The sequence below is a fragment of the Neophocaena asiaeorientalis genome, unplaced genomic scaffold (genome assembly GCF_003031525.2).
Source record: "Neophocaena asiaeorientalis asiaeorientalis breed wild unplaced genomic scaffold, Neophocaena_asiaeorientalis_V1.1 scaffold194, whole genome shotgun sequence".
NCBI classification, from domain to species: Eukaryota; Metazoa; Chordata; class Mammalia; order Artiodactyla; family Phocoenidae; genus Neophocaena; species Neophocaena asiaeorientalis.
This window is the reverse complement of record NW_020172638.1, coordinates 1,376,384-1,399,958: the sequence shown is the minus strand read 5'-3', so window position 1 is coordinate 1,399,958 and position 23,575 is coordinate 1,376,384. Positions and strand designations below refer to the sequence as shown.

Below are 23,575 nucleotides of genomic sequence, written 5' to 3'. Positions count from 1 at the left end.
CTGTGTTCTTAATTAGATCAAAGATTAGACACAGTGAAAGAGACAGAAGAGAAAGCTGTAATCAGGGAGAGCTGTAATACTTCAGAGGTGACATGGTTCCCCATGATGACAAGCTGAAATATGTGTTCTTGGATTTGACAGTAAGAATCTAACACAGAGGGCACTTATTTCAAAATAACTCTTCAATATCCCTCTTTTATGTTTGTATCTTGAAGAAAAAAATAACTTTTGGAACACTTGGCCACATTAGTGTGTAAAGTAAGCTGTCTAATGGTAAGAGGGAAACACCCATTGATATGGGAAATAAGTCCCATTTGTATTAACATGGTTTATTATATCTTTCAATTATTTGGTGAAACATATTTAATGAACATAACTTGAATTATAGGGAAGTGAAAATTGAAGATGTTTTAACTTGCTATCTCCATTCTAAGTAAATCTCAATTCATTTTAGTCAAGCTTACAACCTCACGAACTGACCAGTCTTTGAATAAAATAATTTTAAATATGATATCAAGGACATTCTGAACAGAATGATTGGATTATATGTACTTGTCCTTTTACTTTCACTGTTGTCTTAGGAAAACTCTTTTCATCTTTCCTGTGGACTATACCAGTCTGTTGAATGAAAGACATTTCAGTGATTTACCTTTTCTATAAAGGTATGCTACATAGTCTGGACCTGAAATGCAATCTGCAAAGCTAGGCATGCCCATAAATCTGAATCTTTCATTCTTTTCTCACGTAGAGAGAAAAGGTATTTTTCAACATGGAAAAAATACTATAATAGAGTTGCCTTCCCTAAGGTAAAGCCAACACATCTATAATATGGTGCATTTAGTTTAAATCTTGTAGGTTTATTGAACATATTAATCTATCACAAATAATAGGTAACATTTTTTAATGAGTGCTAACTCTTCTAAGGCATTATTCTAAGGTCCTTGCCTAATATAACCCATTTAATCTTCACAACAGCCCTAAGAGGTAAATACTGTTATTACCCTCATCTCCTAGATGAGGAAACTGAGTTTAAATAACATGATCCAGGACTCCTTGATAGTTAATAGCAGATCTGAGATTCAGACTAAGACATTCTGACAGCAGAGTGAATGCTCTCAGCCACATATTGCCTCTCAGATCTATTATTTTAATTCAGGCTAAAATTGAGCAAAATGTTTCCTTTTTCTGTATATATATTAGACCTATATAAAAGAAACTACAACGTTTAAATTTTATTACAGCAAGTCAACATCACCATTAATATGCTCTTTTGAGTAAATCAAACCCTGCACACCTCTTTACGCTTTATTACTAAAAATTGTAATTAGTGTACTTGCCAATTTTAACTAATCAGTATCCAAAACTCCTGTACCTCGATTTGTATAAATAGTGGAACAATTCCACCACTTGAGTCAAAACTCTTAGTATTTTAAACTTTGACATGATTCCTTTTATAGTTAGTTTGTGTCAAGATAATACTGGGATATTAAAAAAAGAACTAATTCCAAAGAATTAAGTCTTGAGACCAATTTGAAAAGTACTTCATGTGGTAGACAAAGTTACTTCAGTTTTTTTCTTCCAAGTTCTACTTTATCCATCTTCTTTAAACAATCCACATCTTTCTGCCTTTTTTCTTTTCTTGGTGTCAGCTAAAGGATCTTTTTGTTTATTAATTTTTTTTTAATTTTGTGGTGGAGGTAGGGAGTAGAGAAGCGACAGATTTAGGAGTAAAATTGGAAGATGCCACTGATCTTTCCAGTTCCTACTCACAGGTACCAAATCTGATGTATTGTGGATTACTGTTTTCTCTCATGATAAAACATTGCTTCCTATCACCTCTTACAAATCTGAAAAGTTGTTTCATGTGCCCTGAAAGTAATTATTAAAGAATGCACCATTCACACTTCCATGTATTTCCAACTTCTAATTTCTCATTTGTACTATGCAGTATGTAGTATGAAATGAAAATTCATTACCAAAGTGAACTCTAGTGAAATTCTCATATTTTCCACATCTTCTTTGGAGATATTGCATATAAAAGCACTTTATAAAGTGGAAAGCAAAACACAAATGTTAGTATCATAATTGAATTGCCTTCAGAATATTTACACTAAATTGAGGAAGAGTAAAAGTTGTTCAGGGCTACTTCCTAGAATTTTTTAAAATACTAATTAGATTTTATGAACTTTGTGAAAACAATGCCAGTATTAAACTCCTAAATCCTATTTAAGAAAACCAAATTCAGAACCAGTTTTAACCCATATGTTCTGGCTTTTGATTTGATGCCTTAGTAGTAAATGATGTGGGTATCTGAAACCCACCTTTCTTAGCACATTGCCTTGGTAGCTCCTGATGTAAGGTACCATTTCACTGGAGCTTCAGGCTTTGTCAGTGCTAGGTACAGAAGCCGCATTTGATTTCAGCTTGTCTGTTTCTACGGGGAGCAATGTACTACAGTTCTTTCCACTTCCCAGGCTGACTTCTTCATCACCATGGAGACCAGATCTTCCCACACAAGTAAGATCTGCAACCATTCCTAGTATGGCTAAAACTAAGTCCTTGGAAACCAAGGCCTTCTATAATTAAAGTGTATTGTTTTGTTAAAGAAGAGTTCCTGCTTCTGCTTTTGCAGTATTTATTGATTTTCTACAAAGAGAAAACAGGCTTTCTAGTGCTGTGCTGAAGATTTACAATAAGGAGAAAGAAAATGTCATCATGACATTTTCCTTGGTCAAGTTCTGGTTTTGTGTGTATTAATGGTGTATACTCCACTTAGTCAGTTACTGTGGAGGAATGTTTCCTTTCAAATTATGTGACGGTTTTCCTAAATAGTAGATAACATATTTAATCTACACTTCATGGTGGTCTTAAAATGCTGCTTTTAATTTTGGTTTTGGATTGTCTAACTTTGTTTCTAAATCCAGTATTGGAGTCTTTTAGATTAGTTCTGCACTTGGTCACAATAAAATCAGTATGAGAAAACTTATTCTAGGACCTTGATCATAACTCTACATGGATTTAACAAGAAAGGACTGGTATAATGTATCACTGTAAATCCAGTTATAGTACATCCAGATAGAGCAGCTCAACTATCTATAAAAGATCATATACACCAGTACAACTTATTGTAATGTGTTCTCTTTTTAAATTTTATTTTATTATAGTAATAATGTATTCTTTTATATATATAAATTAGTATCAATAAAAAAGGGCCAAAGTTCTGCAGAGTTCTTTGATGATCACATTTGTTAAGGAGGTACTAATTACACCATAGCTGCTATCATTGTTTCCTCACCTCCCCCACAAATGGCACCAGTCAAAAGAGATGGTAAGGAAGTCTTAAGTGGAACTTAAGAATTCCAGATTCACCCCTTGATTTGCACATCCTTACAAATTCGCATATCTAGTTTGACGGTTGTTTTTTCACCTGAGAGAGGACAGCATGGTCCTTGTTTAATATAAATACACTAAATAGGAATTACAAAAAAGCCTGACTTCAATTAAATATGGAATTGTCCATAATTTTTAAAAGATATTATGAATAAACTGGCACCATAAAGTTGCTGTAAATTAATTAACTTACAAATGGAAAACAAATTTGTTAATATAATTGGATTTTTTGTTTTGTTCACTAGCGGGAAGTTAGCAATTCATTGCTATATTTGAATACAAATTAAGTTTTACAATATGGAGAACCTTCTGACGTTTCAAACATTTGAATTTTGCAAAACGAGCTCTCACCCTAATGAAGTCCCTGTGTGATTCTAGTTTTCTGTAATTACACTGGGGAGTGTGAAATTCAACATGTGATGCTAAATGTTAAACACAGATATAGCTGGAAACCTTTTGCAAGAGCTATAAAGTCATTTGTATTTTTCCATAAGAACACTGAGAGTCAGCATATATCCAACTCTTTAGTAAAAGTTACTTTCTTTAAAAGGGCAATTCTATACAATTTTGTCAGGAGTGGAAAAAATGAAACGCATATATGATAGGGTATTTTATAAAAAATATGTTCTTAGATCCCATAGTTTTCCATCCCAAATGTAAAATGAGTTTGTTGGTGCAAAATGTAATAACCGGTAATTTCAAGACAACTAAGACTGAGTATGAATATTCATTATTCTAACCTCTGAGTTTTTTGCTAAGATGGATGTTTGTGCTAATTTGCTTACATCCATGCTGTATTTCTAATAAACATGATTTTATAGTGGTTTTTACCAAAATAATTTTTTCTTCTTATCGTGTACACAATACATTTTAAATACCTAAAAATGTAATAATTTAAATATCACAGTATGCAGATGACTCTAACAATGGGGATTTATGAGAATAGTCTCTGATGTAATTATTATAGATTGAAAACTAAGAGAGAATATGAAAATATTATTGATTAAGGGGAGAGATTAGATTTATAACAGATTTGAGGTAGAGAAAAATATGAATTCTGATAAGTAACTGTTGAGATAAAATTTGAGATTATTACAAACACCTTTTGAATTTTCTTTTCCTTTCTTGTCACTTGCTTTTCTGGGGAAGGTATTTTTGGTCGTCTTTACTGCTAAGAAATTCAGAACCCCCAAAGTAGCTCTTTCTTGCCAGAGCTGTTAATGAGCAAATGATCCCAAATGTCAGGCTGGTATGCCAAGGAGGTGAGTAATAAGGCATTAACATTTAGAAGTTATTGAAGGGGGAAAATCAATATTACAATTTTTTGTAATATTATAAGTTCAGCCAGGAGAAGTAAGCAGAAGTCCATTTCAAGCTTCTATAATCATAAACAATGTTATAACGTGAGAGGAAGTAGTGTCTTTAAACTTTTAGCGTAAGAATCACTCCCTTTATTACTCTACTCCCAACCCACACACATGCACTCATACACCCATTGTTGTACTCTTGTTGGAAAGAATTTATTATTTCACTCACTTCTGCAGATCAGTACCTCTTTTTCCCCCTCATTTAGTCTGGTGGGATATCATGATACTGGAGCTGATACTGAATGATATTTTTTTAAAAACAGTAATCTCACCAAAATCAAGACAGCAGTACTTAGAGAATAGTATATGAATCTAGGATGTGAATAAGAATACGGTGGAATTCTATAGAGCAAAAGTTCTCAAAGATCTATGTTACTGTTAATTTGAAAAAAATATATGTAAGTATTTATTTTAGATCAGATTTTCAAGAATTAAGAAGTTATGCCATTGACTGTCTACTTTTAGTCTACCTTAGTAGCAAGCTGGGCAGTAAATGCACAATTTGTGTAGCATCAGAATTTACCGATCCTAGATCCATGTTTGCTGATCAGCAACTTAGAAGAGGACATAGGACAAAGTCCTTTGTTTACTTTGAGTAGGTTCTGATGGAGTCAACAGACTAAATGTATCTTTACAACTCCAACTCCGCAGGTACAGATACCCTTTACCTGTTATTCCATCAGAATGTCCAATTTGGAGAATTCAAGTCAAGTGCAATAGGCAAATGAAGTAGTTTGCATCATGGAAGTATAATCAGTGTTGTGAAGACATTTTTACCACCCAGTCGCATAAGTGGTTCAAGGTTCAGATGACATTGGAACTGCTTTTTAGAGTGCCTATCAGCTAGGAAAGAGAATGCCCTGATAGGGTTGGTAGGACCAAAGAGGAATCTGTTGAAAGAAATAGGCAAGAAAACAACTGAAATGTAGTTGGTCCCAATTTACCTTTTCATTTTGGCAGACCAGACATAGTCTGATCACAGACTATGTGTTGTGACACATAGGATTTACATGTTCAACCCATTGGCACTTCTCATCATTGAGTTACTTCACACTGATGTCATCCAGACTGAGTATCATCTATTGAATTTCATCCTTTTAATATAACCATGTAAGGTGGTGGTAGAGGTTGAAAATTCTCATAAATTAAAAATATGCATTGTTCATCTCTACATTATTGAGAGTAAAAAAGTCTCCAGCTATGTTGCCTCTGTAGCTATTTCATTTAGAAATGAGGATTTAAAAGAGGTTATTTTAAAATAAGTAATTAATCATAAAATAGGTTGCAACAGCAACCCATTCTGCCAATAAGCTGCCATCTCTCCACGTTGCTGAAAGTTATTTCAAAATAACTTTATCTATGAAATACATTACTTCATATTTAAATATTTTGAATATAAATATTTTAAAATATGGATGACTTAGGATGGAGTGGTTTAAGACTTGATTTAAAATGTTTCATAGGGAAAGAAAGAAACTTTTCCTCTACTCTGTTAGGTTTTTTACCTGGAGCCTGTGAACTAAACTGACAAATGACAGATTAACAGGAGAAAAGGCATATACATTTTATTGTGTTAATTTAATTTTTATGTGCACAGAGGCCTTCATAGGAAAGAAATGAAGACCCAAAGAAGCACTTAGACCTGAGTTTTATACACCATTTTAACAAAGCATGATAAATTATGGAGAACTGACAAGATAACCGGAAAAGGGGTCTGGGCTTCTAGAGCGGTAAATTTTGGAAAAGTTTATATATGGGGAAACTAACAGAAGATAAGGGCTATTTTAGTAAGATTTGTTTGTGCAGACCCATCTTGATGCCAGCTTCCTGTCTTCAAATGTTAAGGATTGTTCTCCTGGTATGTAAGAGGAGAGGAGGAACACCTTCACAGTGGGAAATTTATGTCCTGCTTTAAGGCCGATTGGGGGATGGCCTAAGATCTTTCTATGCCTACTGCTTCTTAATTACCTTCAGCTAATCCTTAGGCCAAAATGGCATATTTTGAGGTGGCGTATTATGATCCCCTTCAAGTTTTTTTTTTTTTGAAGTTGGTTTTGTTTTGGTTATTTTTTATTGATGTATAGTTGATGTACAATATTACATAAGTTACAGATGTACACAGTATAGTGACTCACAATTCTTAAAGGTTATACTCCATTTATAGTTATTATAAAATATGGGCTATATTCCCTGTGTTGTACAGTATATCCTCATAGCTTATTTATTTTATACATAGTAGTTTGTACCTCTTAATCCCTACCCCTATATTGCCCCTCGCTCCTTCCCTCTCCCCACTGGTAACCACTAGTTCTCTATATCTGTGAGTCTGTTTCTCTTTTGTTATATTCGCTAGTTTGTTGTATTTTTTAGATTCCACATATAAGTGATATTATGCAGTATGTCTTACTCTGTCTGACTTATTTGACTTAGCATAATGCCTCCAAGTCCATTCATGTTGCTACAAATGAAAATTTTTATTCTTTTCTATGGCTGAGTAGTATTCCATTGTATGTATATATACCACATCTTCTTATCCATTCGTATGTTGATGGACACTTAGATTGCTTCCATATCTTGGCAATTGTAGATAATGCTGCTATGAGCATTGGGGTGCATGAATCTTTTCGAATTAGTGTTTTTGGTTTTATTCGGATATATACCCAGGAGTGGAATTGCTAGGTCACATAGTAGTTCTAATTTTAGTTTTTTGAGAAACCTCCATACTGTTTTCCACAGTGGCTGTTTCAATTTACATTCCCACCAAGTGTACGAAGGTTCCCTTTTCTGCACATCCTCACCAACATTTGTTATTTGTGTTCTTTTTGATGATAGCCATTCTGTCAGGTGTGTGAGGTGATATTTTATTGTGGTATTGATTTGTATTTCCCTGATGCTTGGCAGTGTTGAGCATCTTTTCATGTGCCTGTTGGCCATCTGCATGTCCTCTTTGGAGAAACGTCTGTTCAGGTCTTTTGCCCATTTTTTAATCGGGTTGCTTGTCTTTTTGATGTTGAGTTGTATGAGCTGTTTATGTATTTTGGATATTAACCCCTTATCGGGTCATATCATTTGCAAATATTTTCTACCATTCAGTAGGTTGTCTTTTCATTTTGTCAGTGGTTTCCTTTGCTATGCAAATGATTTTAAGTTTAATTAGGTCCCATTTGTTTATTTTTGCTTCTGTTTCATTTGCTTTAGGAGACTGATCAAAAAATTGCTTTGATTTATGTCCAAGAGTGTTCTGCCTGTTTTCTTCTAGGAGTTTTATGGTTTCCAGTCTTACATTTAGGTCTTTAATCGTTTTGAGTTTATTTTTGTATATGGTGTTAGAGAATGTTCTAATTTCATTCTTTTACATGTAGCTGTCCAGTTTTCCCAGCACCACTTATTGAAGAGATTATCTTTTCTCCATTGTATGTTCTTGCCTCCTTTGTCATAGATAATTGACCATAAGTGCATGGGTTTATTTCTGGGCTCTATATTCTGCTCCAGTCCTCTTCAGTTTTAACGTCTATCGTAAGCATCAAAACTCAGCTGTTTTATATCATATATATATGTATGTACACACATATATTCATATTTTAATGATCTTCTTTAAATTTGCCCTAAAGTTCAAATATAATTTATTTTCTGTGTATTCCAAATATACTTATCAATTTAAATTAATATATCCATAAAATATGTATCATTAATGTAATTATACATAGTATAATTACATATAATATACATTGTTAGGGTAATGGTATAATTACATTACAGTCGTATAATAGAATCTGTATATATGTATGTGTATATATATATATATATATATATATGTATACACTAATAAAGTAGAGCTTTATTTTACTGATAATCTATATAAACTATAAAATTATAAGACAGAAATGGGGAAGGTACAACTATACCGTGAACTCTTTGAGGTCAGACTGTCATCTTCGTATATTTATCCCTAACATTTGATATAGTATATATACCCATAGGCACCCATTAAGTCCTTATTGAACCATGCATGTCTATAAAAATGAATTCCTCCCATTTTCTATTTTAAAATCTGAAAGATGACATTTTGGGATGACAATATAATCTGGCAGAATTCCATAGTACATTTTTCTGATATATCTATAGATATTTCATTGAAAATAAACTCGGGGTAAATTGAATTAACATATTAAGTACTTCTGTGACTGTTAAACATAAAAGACCTTTTCAATTGTTGCCAACATATAAGCTTCAGTTAAAGGGTATTTTAGGTGTACCTTTATTTCAGATAGTGGTTTTAATGCAGACAGAAAAAGCCAGAGTGTGTGGTATACTCATAAGTCCTAAGTGCTCTCTAAGGTCATAATATAGCGGTAAGTAGTTTAAGATGAGATACTACTTTCATAAGGAAATACTCTCTCCCGTGAATCATACACAGAGAATGGAATTGTTATTTGGCAATTTATAGGAACATTTTATCTGGGAACAGTATTTCCTTATCTGTTTTGCCTGTAGCTAGGTTCACCAAATGTTTTTATTTTACCTGGAATTTCTAATTAAGTATCTCCATAAGTGTTATAAGTATAATCACAAACTATATTACTTTTTGCTATTTATCACTTTATTTTGAAAAAGAATACTTTATTATTCATAAAATAAAAGACTTTCTAATTCCTTCCCCCATGGTAGTAAAAATAAGCAAACAAACAAATTTTTTTAAACCTGATATACTGTCTATTTGAACTCCACCTTTACAAGAAAATAGGCCCTCAAAATTTGGACAGCTACCACTCAAGCCACAATTAAGTCTCTCTCTTGGTCCAAACATTCTGAACCTAGGTTTCAGCCCACTTTTTCCAAGACTTTCACTGAGAAAAGTAATTATCACTGACGGTCAATTCCTGGTGTTAGATATTCCTGTTTTACAAAAAGAAAAACTTAAATCTGAACACATACATTTAGAAGAAGGGGGAGATCCAGATAATTGTGGTAAATTAGATTTTTTTCAAAAGCACACAAAGCAGTTCTACTCTCCCAGGAGCTCCACGTGTGTTACTATTGATAAGCTTGGATGTCTGCCTTGTTATCTGTAAGCAGCTTAAGACCAGTTGTCAGTGGCTTTGCCCTTAAATTTGCCCTCAAGCTCACTGATAATGGAAGTGGAGTATATGGATCCAGTTTTCTCTTAGAACTCAGAAGTAGGAATCTTTGAAAATGCTGTTCTGGCTTAAGCACTTCTTATTTCCATTTTCATATATTTTCTTCTATTTCATTCATTAAGGAAAACATTTTTTTTACCTATTTTGTATTCAAACTTAATCATTCTCTTGCAAATGTTTGTGCCTCCATCCTTACCCTATAATCTAATCGTCAGGATTTGATTGAAGGATCATCAGCTCTTCCTAGCAGGTACACTATTAGAAGCCTGATTACCTTTCTAAAACTTATGTTTCTAGAATTTCTATTTCTGCTTATTATTTGAGTGGAAAGAGTTTTAAATTCATAAAACAAAAAGGGAAAGAAACATTCTTCTCAACATATCCTACATAGATTCAGTCCGTAAAGAGCTTGCATGAGAAGTGGATCAACACTGGAAGAAGTCATCCTATACGTGACTCAACATGGCATTACATCTGGGTGCACCATTCAGATCTCGAGGGATTCAGTAACAGGGAAACAGGATCTTTTTCTTTCTGTCTGGCCTGGTAGCCTCAGAATTGGGGGTTTCAGTGATGAATGGAAGCTCAATAAATATTTAAGTAATATGCCAAACAGCAACATTACTGATTTTCTTGGGGTAGCATAGATATGTTGCTGTTGTTTCAAAATGTGCTTGATTAAAAGCTTGGTAAATAGTGAGGTATATTTTAATAGCAGGAAGTAGGAAATATTTTTTATAGTCAGTATATTGACCGAAAGAAAACAAAACAATCAAGAGCCATATAATTTAATTTTTAGGGTCTTTAAGAAACATGCAATTTCCACTGGTCCTTTAAAAAAAAACAGGCATAAAATTAGTCTGTCACTATAATAAGTAATTTTAACTGGTTTGAATGTTTTGACTATTTGAGTAGGGATAAATGAAGTTGTCAGCTACAAAGGAGAAGAGTAGAAATAGGGAGAGAGAGAATGCCCAATGAAAACACAAAGGGAGAGAAAAGGAGAGTGTTGAGAACCAGAAAGGAACTTGCAAAAAATTAAAGACACATAAATATAAGATTCACAGAAGTCAAAAATAGGCTTTCATCAAACAGTATCTTTATGCAGTGGGTTTTTGTGTTTTAGAGATTTCATGTAGATTAGCCATACACCAGTCCATCATATCTGACCCTCCTGGCCTGCCCATGCTGTTCATACTTGGGATTCAGAATGCACACACCAAGACATAGAGTTGATTCGACGGGCTTGAGTCTGGAAGTATCTGTATATTTGTTCTGTTTGCCTCAAAAATAAAGAGGAACTATTTAATGCTACCTAAAAGCGTAGCTTGAAAGAATTTATTCAAGCAGTTTACCACGGCCGCTTTCATTTTGCTGTGTTCTCGGTAGACCTGGATATTTCCATCGGATTCCTCAGCAAAAACCTTGAAATCATTTGAGTTACATAATACAATGTTATACCGGTGACGAGACTAAAAATAAGGCCCTATGTGACTTGCCCAACTACAAAGTCTTCTGACTTACAAACTACTTATATGTGTAATACAAAAAAATTGGCATCACTCCAACCAGCCCTCACAATGTGACTGGCCTAAAAGCAGGAGGCCTGGGCTTCCCTGGTGGCGCAGTGGTTGAGAGTCCGCCTGCCGATGCAGGGGACACGGGTTCGTGCCCCAGTCCGGGAAGATCCCACATGCCGCGGAGCGGCGGGGCCCGTGAGCCATGGCCGCTGAGCCTGAGCGTCCGGAGCCTGTGCTCCGCAACGGGAGAGGCCACAACAGTGAGAGGCCCGTTTACCGCAAAAAAAAAAAAAAAAAAAAAAAGCAGGAGGCCTCAAACTGCAGTGGGCACAAGAATCACCTGGGTTGCTTGCTTTAAAATGCAGATTCCTGAGTTCCACACCCAGAAATCCTGATTGAGTAGATTAAGTGTAGGGCCCAGGAATCTGTGTTTAACAAGCCAGCCTCTGCCCCTGAGATTTGGTAGCCAGTGGTCCTGACCACTGCTAGTTGAAGAGACACCTTGCTGGAGAGAGTTATCTTCTCTTATGTTAGTACATACAGACTAGGAAATAGCTATAGTCACTTTGAAATAGCATTCCACCCCCCACCATCCTGCACTTTGGCAAGGCCTCAACTGAGGGGGTGTTTCCAGTCTCTTGAAGTAGAATTTACCAATCCTCTACAGTGTCTTTAAATGTAACTAAATGTGACTTAGTTACCAAGGCCCTAGTTCAGGTTTAGTATGGGTTAAGTGCACTAGAAATTAAACCATTCAGGTGACATTGTTTCTGAGGGGGAAATGTTTGAATTGCATAGATAAATTAGAAACAGCTTAAATTCAGGAAGACCTTGTGCCCAGAATTAGATTGCCTCTGATTTTGCAGTTTGAAGTTCCATAACCTTACGAAACAAAGTAGTAGAATCCAGAGCTAGCGTTCCAGTATTATAATTTTCTAAAAAATGAGGTGTTATCTTTTGTTTCATTTGACCTACCTATGAAGATTGCTTAGTTCCCAGCCCCTTTTCTGCAAAAGAAGGTTATGATATAAACAAAAATTAGTTCTGCTGATTTCTGGACCAAGCTGCATCCTATTTTCTAAATACTGTGCTATGGGCAGCACACTCCCTTCCCATTTTCTGAGGGAGCTAGTAATGAACAACATGCTGTCTCTGTTCCCTCTCCCATTTTGTTCCTTCTTCTTGATATAACTCAAAAGGTACTACAGGATGTAGCAGATAAAGATCTGCCCTAGGCTAGAAAGTAAAAATATCACTGATTTGTGCCTGGTGACAATATTTGCATTCCTCAAAATCCAAACTAAAATGAACTTAAAAGAGACTAGTTTATTTCAGCCCAATTGTTCTTAGTGTCCCAGGTCATTCAGAAATTTTATTCTCCTCTAGTTTCTTAATTCCTTGGAATGTGGCTTGTGCGCAGGTGTCAAGTCACCCTTTCATCACGTTGACCCTGTGAAGCTTTTCACTTCTCTTCACTTTGTGTTGGTCAGCATTCAGCCACTTCCTTGGAGCCACACTAGCCGGGCTTTTATATCTCACCAGTTAGCACCTGGTAGCGTGTGAATCAACGTAGCTAGATAGAAGGTAGACCAGAAAACTTCTCCTCATACTTCTTGATTGGATGAATTTGAGGAAAGATCTTGTATAGAACAACAGTTTAATTTTCTTGAAAGTCTGATCATTTTACATGTGTGTGGAGAATACTATTAACATAAACTTTTCTGATTAAAATTACAGATATGCATATACAGGTATAGAGGCAGGAAAAGATGTATCTGCACTGTGTATTATTTTGTATACATAAGATTGGCGTTTCCAGATAACCAAGCTTAAAACAAAAAGTGTCCCGTTTTCGGCCAAGTAGACTTGCATGCCAACAGAAAGACATTATGGTATTAAAACCATATGCAATTCTAGCCACATTTTTCTCTTTTCTCTTCATGGGTATTGCATGATGGTATTTCTAATACAAATACTAATATGCTTTGGAAATAATGGCACTCGCAGGTCTTTCATCATATTGTATCACTGCTTTATCATATTAGGCTAATACACTGCGAGAGTTGGTAGAACCTCTCCATGCCAAATCGGATCCACTTCTGTTGGCACTCAACCCATTGGACTCACAGATTGATAAGCTAATGTTTAGAGAATTTAGATCGGAGAGAGTCGGCACGACGCAGACTCAACATCAACCTCTTGCAAGCAACTAAAATGGCCTCGTCCTTGCTGTTTATAACAGAAAACAGACTTTTAAAAGCTTAGATCATCAAGTGTTTTGGATTGGGGGCCTCCCTAAAGGGATATTAAGAGGGGCAGGCCACTCTTAAGAAGAATGCGAGCTTTCTCCACTGGGACTAGCATAAGATCAAAGCCAATCAAGATGGAGCACAGTGACAGAAAACTGCTGTTTCTGTGGGAGAACAGAGGGGAAGGGTATTATTGACTGGGGAAGGGCTCAGTTGTGTTCTCCTGACACAGGAAAGGAGAGGGATCAGCTCCAATAACTAGAAAACCCTGGCTGTTTAATGGACTCTTCGGTGGCCTCTTTAAGGCAAAGCAGAGAAAGCAAATTCTGTGTATTAAGTGTATTTTGCATTTTTAAAACTTGACGTGCTGTATTGTACTAAATTAAGTGTAATCTATTAAGGCAAGGTATACACAACCTGCTCTGAAACTTACTATGTTTATTCTATTATAAAGTGTATTCAGGTGCAACACAGAGACTGCTTTCGGTGACACTGATGAAGAAAATTCCACATGCCAGGCTTTATTAGATTCCTCAGCTAAAATCCTAACTTTCTCCTTATTTCTTGGCACTTGTATACAAATGGTGTTGCCTCATAGGACAGGCATGAGCTATTCTTTTCTGTAAAATTTTCCAAATCTATAGGCTGTGGTTTTCACTTTTGAAAAAGTATTTTGTCTGGTTGTCTTTCAAACTAGCTTCAGATATTATTTAATACTATGTAACTGGGTCACTTATGGCTCAATATTGCTTATTTTTCTTCTGTAGTGGATGTGAAATTTCCTTTAGTTGGATAAGATACTCTGTAATAATTTCAATGCTAATTAATGGATATTTCATACTGTGCAATGAACAGATAATTTAACATTGTATTTGAAAATGTTTCTTTTCTTCCTGTCGCCACAGTGTGTAGTATTGCATAATGTGAATACTTGTAAAAATATAAATTACGTAAAAATAAAAATATGGCCAATTGGTATCAGATCTTTTTAGATAGCTAAATAATTTGCTAAGTATGCTTGATAGTAAATATCTTTCTAAAGAGAAGTAATCTATGCTTCTTTCTCACAAATGGAATTTGTGTTGTGAATAAAATCACATTGATCTGCCTTACAGTTGCCTCTGTGCTCTAACCATTTTAATGTGTTTTTTTAAGTATATATAAAAATGATGGTTCTGGTATATAGAAATGCATCAAAAAGCATTTTGTTGGCATTTAATATTAGTGGGATTGTCTTGGGTCGTCCTCCCTGTTTAAGTCATAGTAAAATTTTATGACATGAAGAATTTTAGTTTTTTCTCATTAAGGAATATGGGGACTCCACATTAATTTTTAAATATGATCATCTCTTAGCTTTGTTTTTAAACTGTCCCCTTTACGAATTCCTGCCTAAGAACCAGGTACCTTGACCTCCATGTCTCTATTAGTTAAATTTTCTAAATTCTGTGGGCAAATATAGAATCTGTCATTTATGTTTGAGATTGTCCTTCAAAGAACCTTCCCTTTGGGACAATAAATCAATGCCAAGGGCACCAAGATTTTGCCATCTGAACTATTTGTCATAAAAACTACCGTAATACCCTGAAAATGCAATCACGGTCATATATTTGTGGCATTAAACAACATAATTCGGCAGAAATTACATGCTTAGAGAATGAAGTGTAGAATAAGCTTCAGCTCTGTCTCTTTTGTTAACTATTTATGGAAGTAAGCTTTACTGTTGTGCAGAAGGAATTGACAGACACTGGTATGGGCTGTACTTAATTTTGGTGAAGCACAAGGTCATTCGTACAGGGATGGGTTTCACATGTTCTTCTGTAAAAATACACTTAGCAATATTGGTGGACTCACTCAAGCTGTCCTTTCAAAAGAACGGTTTTTTCCTCAGTTTTTTTCATCAGAGAAATTATTGTTATTTTGCCTAAAAGAAAATAAACCAATTACTTCTAATTATGAAAAGGGTAGTTGATTACAGAGTGACAAGTAAAAGCCAGGTTTTAAAATCTTATGCTTTTTTTCTGGTATAACAAACTGCCCTCCCCCGGTTTTACAGTGCGAGGCATAGCTAGTTGACATATAAAAACATGAATTAAAGAGAGTGAATCTTTCATTATAAAACAATTCAAATTACAGTGTAAACTCCTGAATACATAATCATCTTTAGCATAAAACCTACAAACATTAAACCTATCTCCATTAAAACTTTGTCACCTTACATATAAATAAGTTGTTCATTATGGCACACTGGTAAATTAGTATTCACAGAAAATAGTCCCATGTCTCAACGCAAATGTTAATTGCCTTTCATGGCGAGAACAGTGCTCCACATACGTGATGCCATTCACCTGGAAGCCTTGGAGCACTCTGTGGCCGTACAAGACCGAATGCCTCTCACACTTGACTGGTGACTAATGCTACTATGTTCAGCCTTCTCTCCACTTGTGACTTAGCCTTTCCCAACCTTCTGTGCTCATTACCGAGCTGTGTTGTGGAAGGATCAACTGTTTCCACGAGGACATCATTGTCCAATTTTAAAAGAGCACAGTTCCCTTCCAAAACATGTACCAGAACTGATTATTCATTGTTGGCTTGATTCTTCAAGAGCCCAGTTGGTATACTCGTTTTGTTTTGTTTTGTTTTCATTTTTTCTCTCCTTCCACATTATCATTGCAGAGGCAGGGAAACAGCAAGGACACCAGAATGACATTTTAGGTCGCCACGTTTGTATTCTGTTCTCCTTAATTTTCACCAAAGAAACATGAACAAAATTACACAAGAGACTAGCGTACAAATTACACAGTCACCTGATAGGAAGCCCTCTTTGGAGTACTTAGTGTCTAAAGTAGAGAAAACCATCACTCAGTTTAAACGTTGGGTGCATGAGACACCATGCCAGGTAGAAGATTGGGAAATGCAAAGGAGAGCGAGGCATATACGCTCAGGGAAAGTCACAGTCTAAGTCTCTGAAGGAGGGTACACATGGGGTGAGGTACAGGAAGAAAAAAAATTGGGATTTCTCCTCAGGTTTCATGTCTCATTTTCTCGAATTTCTTTTCTGTGTCTATCTTATAATAGGCATATCTATTAATATAGGGTAATACATATATATAAGTTATCAACAGAAGTGTTTTAACTGGTGAGGGTGTACAATCAAAAAAGTTTAATAACCACTGGGCATGAATGTAAGGAAATACATCAACCAAACACCTCGTAGTATTTGAAGACATGCATTATCATCTGCTAATAAGCCATTTGCAAGGAAGTTCCAACCAACTGTTATTTTGCATCGGCTAATCTTTTCTTTGAGCTTTTCTTTATCACTACGTGGAGGTCATATGCAACCTGAAAGAACCAGACAACGAACTGTGGTGATGCTCAGCGTATTTCTAGCCTCACAGTGTTTCATGGTGTAGCTAGAGTATAAATGAAACAAGAAAGAGGATCTTCTTCCAGCCCTGCCACTTATGACACAGCCAGAAATGACCCTCCCTTGGCTGAGAGTACAAGTTATCGATGACTTCATTGTGATCCTCAAATCTATCAATGAAATTTTCTATAGGAAAGAGAACCTCATATGTTCTCTTCGCTTTAATAAAATTGGAATAGAAAAGCGTGTCGTCTTATGCACGACTAATTTACATGTTGTAAATGTAAATATAATTTGAGAGGGAATTTACTCCTTCATAGGCCCAGAATTCCTTAATAAGTTAGATACAAGTTAAAATTTCATTGTAGCAGTGATACACTTCCTCATTAGGAATCTCAGAAGGTTCCTCTATATGTCCTGTGGTTTGCATGTGGTCTTCTACACTTTGCCAACTTGCAGAAAACATTCATTCAAATTACAAACGAGCTGGGTTTGGGCCAGTGCTCCAAGGGCTGAACTGGCACGTTGAAAGAAAGTCAATCAGGAAGCAGACCTGACCGAGTGCTTGCCTCCTCTTCCAAAGCAAGCCTCTTCTAGAAGAAGAAAAGCAAGGGTTTAAAAGAGAGAGAAACCAGAAGAGAAGTGAGAAGGAGACGAAGAAGAAGAGGGCAAAAAGAGAAGATAAAGGTGCTTTCACATTTTCAGTTGCAGCGGTAGCCCCAATTGACTTAATTGGTATTCATCTGAGAAAAAAAAATGAAGGAAACCAATTGAAAATTATAAAAGAAAATAAAGGTCTGTTTTCGTCTTGAATGTTGAGTTCTGTGTTGTTTTGACTGTTGAGCACAGTGAATCAGATTTATAATGTGACTCTGCCCCTCACTCCCACTCCTTTGAAAAGAAAAGGACTCTTTGTCTAGTCTTAAAATGTTGAGTAACTGGTGGCATTTTGTGGTAGCCTGGCATCTCAATCCCTCATCCTTCCTCATCCCACTACTGTGTCTTGTGTTGCATATGTGTATGATGTGTAGGGGTGGGGGGAGGGGGCCTGACTTATCTCTAATATCTCTATTCCATTACTCTACTTGGAAATGTTTCTGTGTTCCGTCTCATTGTGATTCCCTGTTCAGATGTGCTGCCCAGAGATAAATCCATACTCGATTCTTCTTATAGCTGTCAAACCAGGTTCTTTGTAGAATTATGTTGTCCTTTGTTTGAACGTTTCTTCCCCCCTTAATGGCAAGAAGGAAAAAAAAACTTCCAGTTTTTAGCTATGTTTGTCACTTTTTATATTAAAGCTTTACTTACACTTCTAGAGGTAAAACTACATTGAAATTTTATTAAAAAATCAAGCAACTGGCTCAGTATTCCACAAACTTTAAGAATTGAGGAGAAAGAAAACTGGGTAAGAATGGTTTTTCAACAAAATATATACTCTCTACATGTTAGGTAATATGGAAGGAGGTTATCTTAAAATAAAAGTTTACTATGTGAAAATACTTCTGCCTCCTTTAAATCCTAAAACTATAATCTGAATCCCTTTTTTCTTTACCTTCCTTCAAGAACTGAACAACTAATAATACATTAGGCTACCTGATACCTAGACTACTATAATTCACATCTGTTAGGTCTACCATTTCTCTCCCACCCTCTGCTCTATGAAATTACATCTGGCTTAAGATGCAGTCTTGCCTTGAGGCAGAAAGAATGGTAACTACTAAATAATTCCTCAGGATTCTTTCTTGGCCTATGATTTTATGAAATGGAATTATGCTGTTCAAAAGTATCCTTGTTTTTACAACTCCATTTAGTTACTCTGAATGACGTTATAATTTTGTGCCTTTCTGGCTCCAAACCATTCTCAGTTAAAATTCCTTATCTCATTTCAATCTTCTTAGCCCACAAGGCAGTTCCTCCTTTTTACAGTCCTCTGTCCCCCCACCCCCTCAAAATCCTCTAGGTGTTGCAGACATTGAAGGATGAGCCAACAGAGAATTAAAACGCTGTTTAAAGGGATTTTTGTATTTTTAGTTTATAGTTCTAACTTAGATATATGATTAGGAAGTTAAAATTTGTTATAGAGGAATTAGTGATTGCAGGTGCTGATAACAAAGAACTTTCTAATAGAAGGATTCGACAGTCATACTTACCAATAGTTGCCAACCTCAGCAACAGAGCCAAAAATTGAATATGAAACTTAAATGAAGTTACTTTTTCATCCTAAAGATGATCCCCTCAAGTTAAGGTACTGTGTTGGTGTGCTTTGGGGGCAGTTTTTTTTAGAATGCTGCATTTTAAGCAAGTCTCACAAATTCATCTAACACCTACTGTTAAATACACAGTTCAAATGATTCCTGACAAAATTGGCAGTCTAGAATTCTTGTTAAGATCATGGATTCTGGAGCCAGACTGGCCAGTCGGAATTGTAGCTCTACCACTTACTAAATGTGACCTTGAGCAAGGTACTTCCCTGCTATAAAATGAAAATCAAATAGATCTAGTCCTAGTACTGCTGTGAGCATTAAATGAGATCATGAATGTTAAGCATTTACCCTACTGCCCGGCACTTACAAATGTTAACTACATTATTACCAATTAGGGCGTCTTTTTTTTTTTTTTAACTATGACAGAAAGCCTAAAATATTTACATGGACCATGGTGGAATGAACAACATTCCATATTTACTTCTTGGGCCAATGTAATTAGTATTCCTCAAATAGGACTCTTAAGCTCTCTATTAAAGGAAATGTGATATAACCCTAATCCTCTCTCCCAATCCAAGCACGATCCAAGTTCATCTTTGTTTATCATTGAGAAAGATATGACATCAGTATATTCAGACAATTTAAGAATAATATGGGAGTTTTGATTTGTTCAAATAGATCTAAGATCCTTTCCTGAACCAGTCTCTAATTTTTTTTTTCTCAAAAATATTTAATTGGAGTGTTTTCTTCCCAGGTCTTTCAAATGTTAAGTAGCTTCTTTTAGTCCATGCCAGATTTTTGCTTACATCTGCATATAAACATTCCCATATCTCATTCTAATTAAAGCATTATTATTGATGATAATTATGATCATTTACTATATTTACAATGTGGCAGGCATTACTATGGCAGTCACATGACACCTAATAATCCTCTACGGCACACTATTAGAAGATTTTTACAATGATATATACTCCAGTGAATGCTATTCCATCTTATGAAGTCTGGAAAAATGTAAAAATCAGTTCATTCAGTATTGCTAAACCAGGAGAGCTCTGTTACTTAGCACTTCTATGCTTATCAGTATAATGATAAGGGATATTCACTAATGTTTTAAAATATTAAATCACGTGCAGGATTGTTTCTGTGTTGTGTACCTTTTGTACTCTAATTCTTTGAACTTAATGGACTCAAGATATGTACAGTGATTTGCTACTAAGAGAATATTTTGTTAATCAAAGCATCCTATTAATTGATCATTCTAAAACAATTGGCTGCCTGTAGCTAGTCTTACCCAGTATAACCAGCAACTGTGGGTTTGGTGGGGTTTGTTGTTGTTGTTTTTTTTTTTTTTTTTAATGTAAGAGAGTGTTTTCCCAATCATTCATTATCCTGTTTTTCAGATATTTTTTAGTAGATTTTTGGAGTGTCAAATAACTGTTTATTACACTGAATTTATTTCTCTCTCTTATTATTATTATTTTTTTTTTGGACATTGCAGGTGAAAGTAGGGAAGAAAAGTTAGGAGACTCTTTGCAAGATTTATATAGGGCATTGGAGCAAGCCAGTCTGTCACCACTGGGAGAACATCGCATTTCAACCAAGATGGAATACAAGCTATCATTTATAAAGAGATGTAATGATCCTGTGATGAATGAAAAACTACACAGGCTAAGAATTCTCAAAAGCACTTTAAAGGTAAGATATGAAATGGAAGGAGAAATTCCTTTTAAGAGGTTCATTCCTGAACTCAAAGTGGATTATCAGATACTCCAGGGGACAAAATACAAAATGGCGGGGGGTGGGGGGAGCGGAGGATAAACATACCGAATGCGAAGCCGAAGCCGAGCTGTTTCTTTAGCGTAGTAAGTGTATTTGGCCAAAAGGAAATAATGTTAACTTTTTATTAACATCTCAAAGCACTGACTAAGTGTTATATGAGTTAGTTCTCGGAGAAAACAGGACATAATTAATTTTTTTTCCGAAAATGCAGGGCTGGTGTTATTCCTCAGTCTTTTGTTTTCCTAAGATAAATATGCCATGTCGTGGAACTAATATAGTTACTAAAAGAACACAGCATGCTTGCAGAATGCAATAATGGGTGCTAAAATTGTTTGAGATATTTTGTGAATATCTCCTGCAGCACATTTGGAGTGATTCATGTTCCATGTAGAAATTTTATAATTGTTCTGCATACACCATCAGTTCCCAACTGACATGTTACTTTCTTATTATACATTTCCATAAGCGTTTACATAGTCTCCAGTCTTCTTCTGCCACCCCCAGATTGAGGAGGAAGTGGTGAGGAAAGGGAAACAGAGGCAGGAAGTTGAAGAAGGAGCCAGAAGAGCCAGCCCCCTCACTCTGTGTGTATCAGGGGAGAGGGCGTGCCATACACACTCTCCCTAAGCAGACCCTGCACCCTGGAAAACTCAAAAACAGAAAAGAAATGTCATACAGAGTTTGTGACGCAGTAATTTCAGGAAACAAAAGGTCAAAGAGCTCCTTTGGGAAATATTGCAGATCTGTCGTATGCTGCTGAGGTTTTGTGAATTTTGAAACAGAGGTGAATAGCAAAGAGATAAACAAAATAGGAAATGCATGATTTGAAAACATTTCTGGTAGCAGGCAGCCAAGTTTTCAGTCAATTAGCTTTCAGTTGGTATTCATGCGAATACTATTGCAAATCCGTGGGATAATTTAATGGCCTATTGGTAACTAAGACCAGAATTTTTTAAAAGAGCTATAATATTCATAAGAATAATTCCGGTGCCCAATTCTAGTCCAAAGATATCCTAACCCTCCGTCCTCCCAGAGCCACACACCCCACCCCCATTCAGGTCCAAACCACCAAGGGACCATCTAGCAGAAGGAAAAAGGACAGTGCAAAAGTAACTCAAGACATAGAATGTGGTAAGTCCACTCAACAGCAGTGATCAAGTGTTACGGGGACTTATCTAAATGAAGGAGAAAACATTTTTTCCAGTTGTCGAAGGAAGGCTTCAAGAAATGAGAGGCATATGGACTGGATGTTAAAGAATGAGGAAGGTTTCTGTAGGCAGAGATGGGAAACAGGACAGGCCAGAAGAAAAAATAAACCGTACAGAGTGGGCAGTACGAGGCATGCCTGCGTGTAGGAAAAAGTGCACTAGTATTTGAGTCTAAATAGCTGAGTTTGAGTATACCAGAGCTGTTTCTTGTGGGCCTCTTAATAGTTTGCCTATTAACTTTTTATTTTAAATTTGAAGAACAGTCTGTCCCTATTGTAACTGTTGAATCCTTTTGCTTTTCAGGCCAGAGAAGGGGAAGTAGCCATTATTGATAAAGTCCTAGACAATCCAGACTTGACATCAAAAGAATTCCAACAATGGAAGCAGATGTACCTCGATCTTTTCTTGGATATCTGTCAAAACACCACCTCAAATGACCCATTAAGTATTTCTTCTGAAGTAGATGTAATCACTTCCTCCCTAACACACACTCATTCATACATTGAAACGCATGTGTAAGTGTATTCTGCCCTCTGGCCATGTGGTACCTTCTGGTACTTTGAACAAGTATATAAGGTAGTTTTTATATCAACGTGTGGGACACGTGACAAGCTATACTTCAATGTTACCAAAACTATATGAAACAAACCCTATATGGTCATAATACCACTGTCTTTAATGAGCATTTGTATATTTTATATGCAGTTAGTGCTCAGCTTATGTTTACCATGTGCAAAATCAGCTGTCTTCAATGACTTAAAGTTAACTTTTGCAAACAACTCTGAAGACAGGTGGTCTTCAAGTAGAAAAAACAAAAAGGCGGTTTTCTATCTAAGGTCATCTTTTCTCCCTTTAAGTTAATTTTATATAAACAAGACTTCAAAACTAAATCACATTTTTTCAGGTGCAGACATCCTTGTGGGTGGGAAAGAATTTAAACCTTTTTTATATTTATTAAAATGTTCTAAGAATTTTCTTAAACATTGCACAAAGTTTAATGCTGTAGTTTTATTTTTGTGAAATGTAGATGCGCATACAAGAGTTAAGCAAAACAGAAGAGCATCAACATAAGAAAAGTTCAGGTATCTAATATTCGTCTTAATAGTCTATTAACTTGTGAAAGCTGGTTAATGGAAATAGTATTCCAAATCCATGGGGACACTTAATGGTGTATCAGGGCAAAGCTTTGTAAGATGTTTTTGTAACTGAGACCAAAATTGAAGATAGAGCTGCTTTATTTTCTTGGTTTAAATCTTCCTTTATTTTTGTAGTGATGAAATGCTGATTGTGTATAGAGGACTTTGAGAGTGGATTTTTTAAAACACACTTAACTCACCCAGAAAGGCAGCT

The 23,575-nt window shown here is 35.7% G+C and overlaps 1 protein-coding gene across 4 annotated transcripts in view; it reads left to right on the top strand.

Annotated features, from left to right (window-relative positions):
* Nucleotides 1-23,296, top strand: part of CNKSR2 (connector enhancer of kinase suppressor of Ras 2) — a 255,645-nt gene extending 232,349 nt beyond the window's left edge. For all 4 annotated transcript variants that reach the window (XM_024739455.1, XM_024739454.1, XM_024739453.1 and 1 more), the window contains 2 exons: nt 20,737-20,933; nt 22,529-23,296. In XM_024739455.1, coding sequence (XP_024595223.1) covers nt 20,737-20,933; nt 22,529-22,744 — 413 coding nt within the window. In that variant the 3' untranslated portion in view covers nt 22,745-23,296. The remainder of the gene's footprint in view (nt 1-20,736; nt 20,934-22,528) is intronic.
* Nucleotides 23,297-23,575: the final 279 nt, after the last annotated feature.